Source organism: Psammomys obesus, unplaced genomic scaffold, assembly GCF_907164565.1.
Source record: "Psammomys obesus unplaced genomic scaffold, mPsaObe1.curated_primary_1811, whole genome shotgun sequence".
NCBI lineage: Eukaryota > Metazoa > Chordata > Mammalia > Rodentia > Muridae > Psammomys > Psammomys obesus.
Window position 1 is genome coordinate 181,964 of NW_026590675.1, and position 3,709 is coordinate 185,672.

Consider the following 3,709-nt stretch of genomic DNA (forward strand, 5'->3'; position numbering starts at 1 on the left):
TTTCATTTCATTTCATTTCATTTCATTTCATTTCATTTCATTTCATTTCATTTCATTTCATTTCATTTCATTTCATTTCATTTCATTTCATTTATTTTAGACAGAGACTCACTATGTAGCCCTGGCTGTTCTGGAAGTTTCTCTGTAGACCAGGCTGCCCTCGAACTCACAGAGAGCTACCTGCCTCTGCTTCCGGCGTGTGGGGGTTAATGGTGTGCGTCACCGCCACCTGCTATAGCTCCGTTCTTGACGGAGGGCCTACGGAGACTTCGTAACTGCCCGAGCCGTCACATTCCCGTCAAAATCGGCAGCTATTGAAATCTTAACTGAAAAGTCGTCAGTATTTGTTGCTCGCGTATCCGTAGGCGTGGGGCTCGGGGCGGATATCTCCACCGGAAGCGTCGCCCCCCTCCTCCCTCCGGAAAGGAAGTGTGACCCTGCTTTGTGAGGAAATTGACGCCTGGGACTGCGCGCGCACACACGGCCTCCTCCGGAGTGGCGCCAGCTCAGCCGGCCGTTGGCTTCCACCTTGGAAGACTCAGGGCGGACGGAGTCAGTTACTCCGAAAGGTACAGCTTTTCTTTACAAATTCTTAAGAACTAAGCGTCGTCGGTTTCGTTGGTTTTTTGTTTCGTTTTGTTTTAAAGCACCCCAGGGTGGCGGGGTGGCGGGGTGGCGGGGTGGCGTCCACCGGCCGCCATGTACCCGGCCGCCATTCGGCGTGTACTGGCCTCAGGCCTCGAGCTAAGGTTCTCCGGCCTAGCGGCCTGCGGGGGGTCCCCCCCCCGCCCCCCGTGGCTTTGAGGCTGGACGGCTCACGGTGCGGGGCGGGCGGGCCTTCTTGGTGGCCGCATTAAATTGTGGTTATGGCAGAGTTGAAACCGACAGGGACACAGCGGCCGGGATTTCCACACCTTTTTCTCAATGTGGGGTGTTTTTTTGTTTTTGTTTTTGTTTTTAAGGGGCTATTACGATGGAACAAACTTTTGCGGATGCTTTGGAGCGGACAGATGATATTATTGAGACTGTCCAGCAGCACCCCCCTCCTTTGAGACCCACGCCTAGTGGGGAGAAATCTCTTCATGAAAAGCTCTATGACATTTATGTTGAGGAATGTGGAAAAGAGCCAGAGGTAGAGGGCCTCAGAAGCAATGTCAACTTGCTGGAGAAGCTGATGAAGAAAGAGTCGTTGCCCTGTTTAGTGGTCAACCTGTACCCTGAAAATCAGGGCTATTCTCTCATGCTCAAGGACAAACATGGAGTCCTTGTAGAGCCCTTTCCAGTGCCTTATGTCGGAAAGAAACTGCTCGAATATTTGGATGCCGAAGAGTTACCTTCTCTTCTGATTGATATCCTGGAAAAGTCTCCTGTGAATGTTTTTCACCATGGCTGTGTCATAGCAGAAATCCGAGACTACAGACGGTGCAGAGACAACGCCTGCCCTCCTGGGGAGCTTTGTGAAGAGCCCGCTGTGTCACCCGCTGAGTCTTCTGCTGCCTACCAAACACGGCATGTTCTATTGCGTCCCACGATGCAGTCTCTAGTAAGTGATGTGGAGTCCATAACAAGTGATAACCGTCAGTGGACTGAGGAAGAGAAACTTGAACTTGAGAGGCAACTGATCTTAGCTACAGCAGAGCCACTGTGTCTGGACCCCTCTGTTGCTGTCACCTGCACAGCCAACAAACTGCTGTTTAATGAGCAGAAGATGATGACAGACTCCATGAGACACTGCTACATGACTCAGGGGTGGCCCTACGTAGAACAGGACGAAGAACGGTATATACGTCCAACTCCTCCGAATATTGCAACAGTGATGGCTTGGAGAAAACGAGCAGGCATCAGACTAGGTGACCGGTATGATCCGAATATTACTGAAGCAGGAAAGTGTGTAGAAACGTGGAAGAAGAGATCCTGTGGACTGGTGGCCCCAGCAGAAGTGGATGTGGATAAATATGCTGGAGGGAAGCCGTTTGTGCCCCGTTATTACTCAGAATCAGCAGCCTGCTCAACTTCTAAGATAAAACATGGTTATGTGTTTGAGTGTGAAGGGGGCAGTCAGCCACGGGAAACAAAGACAAGTATGACACAGACCCTTAGTGAGCCATTTTTCTCTACTGAAGTAAAACCAATAGAGGGCAGACGTGATAGCCAGATGTATCTTCCCCAAGTTGCCGCACCTAAATGTTTGCTTGGTTCTCCAGCTGGAGACAAGATTGAGTCTAGGAAGGTAAAACCTTTGGATGTGCGCCAAGGGTCTGTCCGGAACAAGGCTGAGTGTCTAGGCAAAATGCCGCAGGGGCCCACTGACTCCATCTCTGTTGGTCAGCCCTCCCTAGGAAAGGAGGCTACATCCCATTTAGTGCCTTCTTCAAGCATAGAGAGGAGAATTAAGGCCCCAGCTCCACTGTTCACACAGCCTTCCACTTCAGGACAGGGTTCTTCAGCAGGCAATCCTCCCCCTGTAGCAGTCAGAGGTAGGAAGCTTCCAAGACTTGCTTCTTTCCCCACATCAGCCAGCCCGGCTCCACAAACCTTTTGGAGAGTGAGCAGTATTAACATCCGTCCTCCAGCAGTTCAACCCTCTGTCAGCTTGTCAGAGAGTAGTCCAGCTCCCCAGGGCCCCAGCAGTGGCACTGGCCAAAATGTCATCAGTTTGTTTGGCCAAGCACAGAGGGGCCCTGTTTTGATGACCAGTTCATCCCACGTGCTGAGCTTTCCCACGGGTGCCCCAACATCTACACCTACACCTACACCTACACCTACACCTACATCTACATCTACATCTACATCTACATCTACATCTACATCTACACAAACTTCTTGTACAGCCTTTCTGCGTCCAAGAAGTCAGATGCCCAACATCCACTCCAGAGCACCACAACGCTCTGTGCATACATCTGTGAAAGTAATTGTAAAAAATAATAAGTCAGTTCCGATAACTGTCAGGTTTTCACCTGGCTCTGTCATTTTGCACCCCCAGTCACAAGCGCAGCAGCAGCAGCCATGGTTGCAACCACAGCAACCACAGCAGCAGCAGCAGCAGCAGCAGCAGCAGCAGCAGCAGCAGCAGCAGCAGCAGCCGCCGCCGCCGCCGCCTCCGCCGCCGCCACAGCTGTATTCACAGCCAGAGCAGCAGCGAAAACCTTTGTATGTCTTGATTCCAAAACGGCAGCAGCCACCCAGGGCTCCTGTCCCTCCACAGCCAGTGCCACCAGCTTCTTCCCAGGGCTCCGGCATTCAGCAACGGGCACTGTCAGCTCAGCAAGCCCGTCTCTTTAATTTTGCTGAGTCTGGGAGGGTTTGCCAGCCTCAGGCAACTGTGGTGTGTCAGGTACACTCCCCCCAACAGAGTTCTGGGCAGAACCTTCCTTCACAGGGCTTCCAGTGCCCTGCTGCCCGGCTAGAGCAGCTGCATGCTAGGGACCAGAGTGTGCAGCTGAGATTTTTGCCAGGTATAGTCACTATGCCCAGAGCAGCCACTCAGCATGGTCCTCGGAGACCCACAGGTGGCCAGTGCAGAGGTACAAAGAGGGGAGGTCCGCCAACTCCCCCAGACTCTTAAGTCTTGCCTCTCTCAAAAATGCACCAGTATTGAACTAAATCAATTCTCAGTTTTTGCCTTTTTTTTTTTTTTTTGGTGTTTTTAATGTGCCAATGTATTTTTCTTTTTCTTTTTCTTTTTCTTTTTCTTTTTCTTTTTCTTTTT

General features: G+C 51.3%; 1 protein-coding gene and 1 pseudogene across 1 annotated transcript; one reads left to right on the forward strand and one right to left on the reverse strand.

The window, feature by feature from the left end:
- The window catches only part of LOC129677603 (haloacid dehalogenase-like hydrolase domain-containing 5), a 9,928-nt pseudogene extending 9,212 nt beyond the window's left edge, over positions 1 to 716 (reverse strand).
- Positions 717 to 973: 257 nt separating this feature from the next.
- On the forward strand, positions 974 to 3,565 carry LOC129677595 (transcription factor SPT20 homolog). The gene is made up of 2 exons (XM_055608239.1): positions 974 to 2,736; positions 2,809 to 3,565. Exons 1-2 carry the CDS (start codon positions 974 to 976, stop codon positions 3,563 to 3,565), a joined length of 2,520 nt encoding a protein of 839 aa, XP_055464214.1.
- The last annotated feature ends 144 nt before the right edge of the window (positions 3,566 to 3,709 follow it).

Coding starts and splice junctions, on each gene's coding strand:
- LOC129677595 (XM_055608239.1), top strand. CDS start 974: ATGGAACAAACTTTTGCGGATGCTTTGGAGCGGACAGATGATATTATT. Junction 2,737..2,808: donor TTTCCCACGGGTGCCCCAAC/ATCTACACCTAC, acceptor ATCTACATCTAC/ATCTACACAAACTTCTTGTA.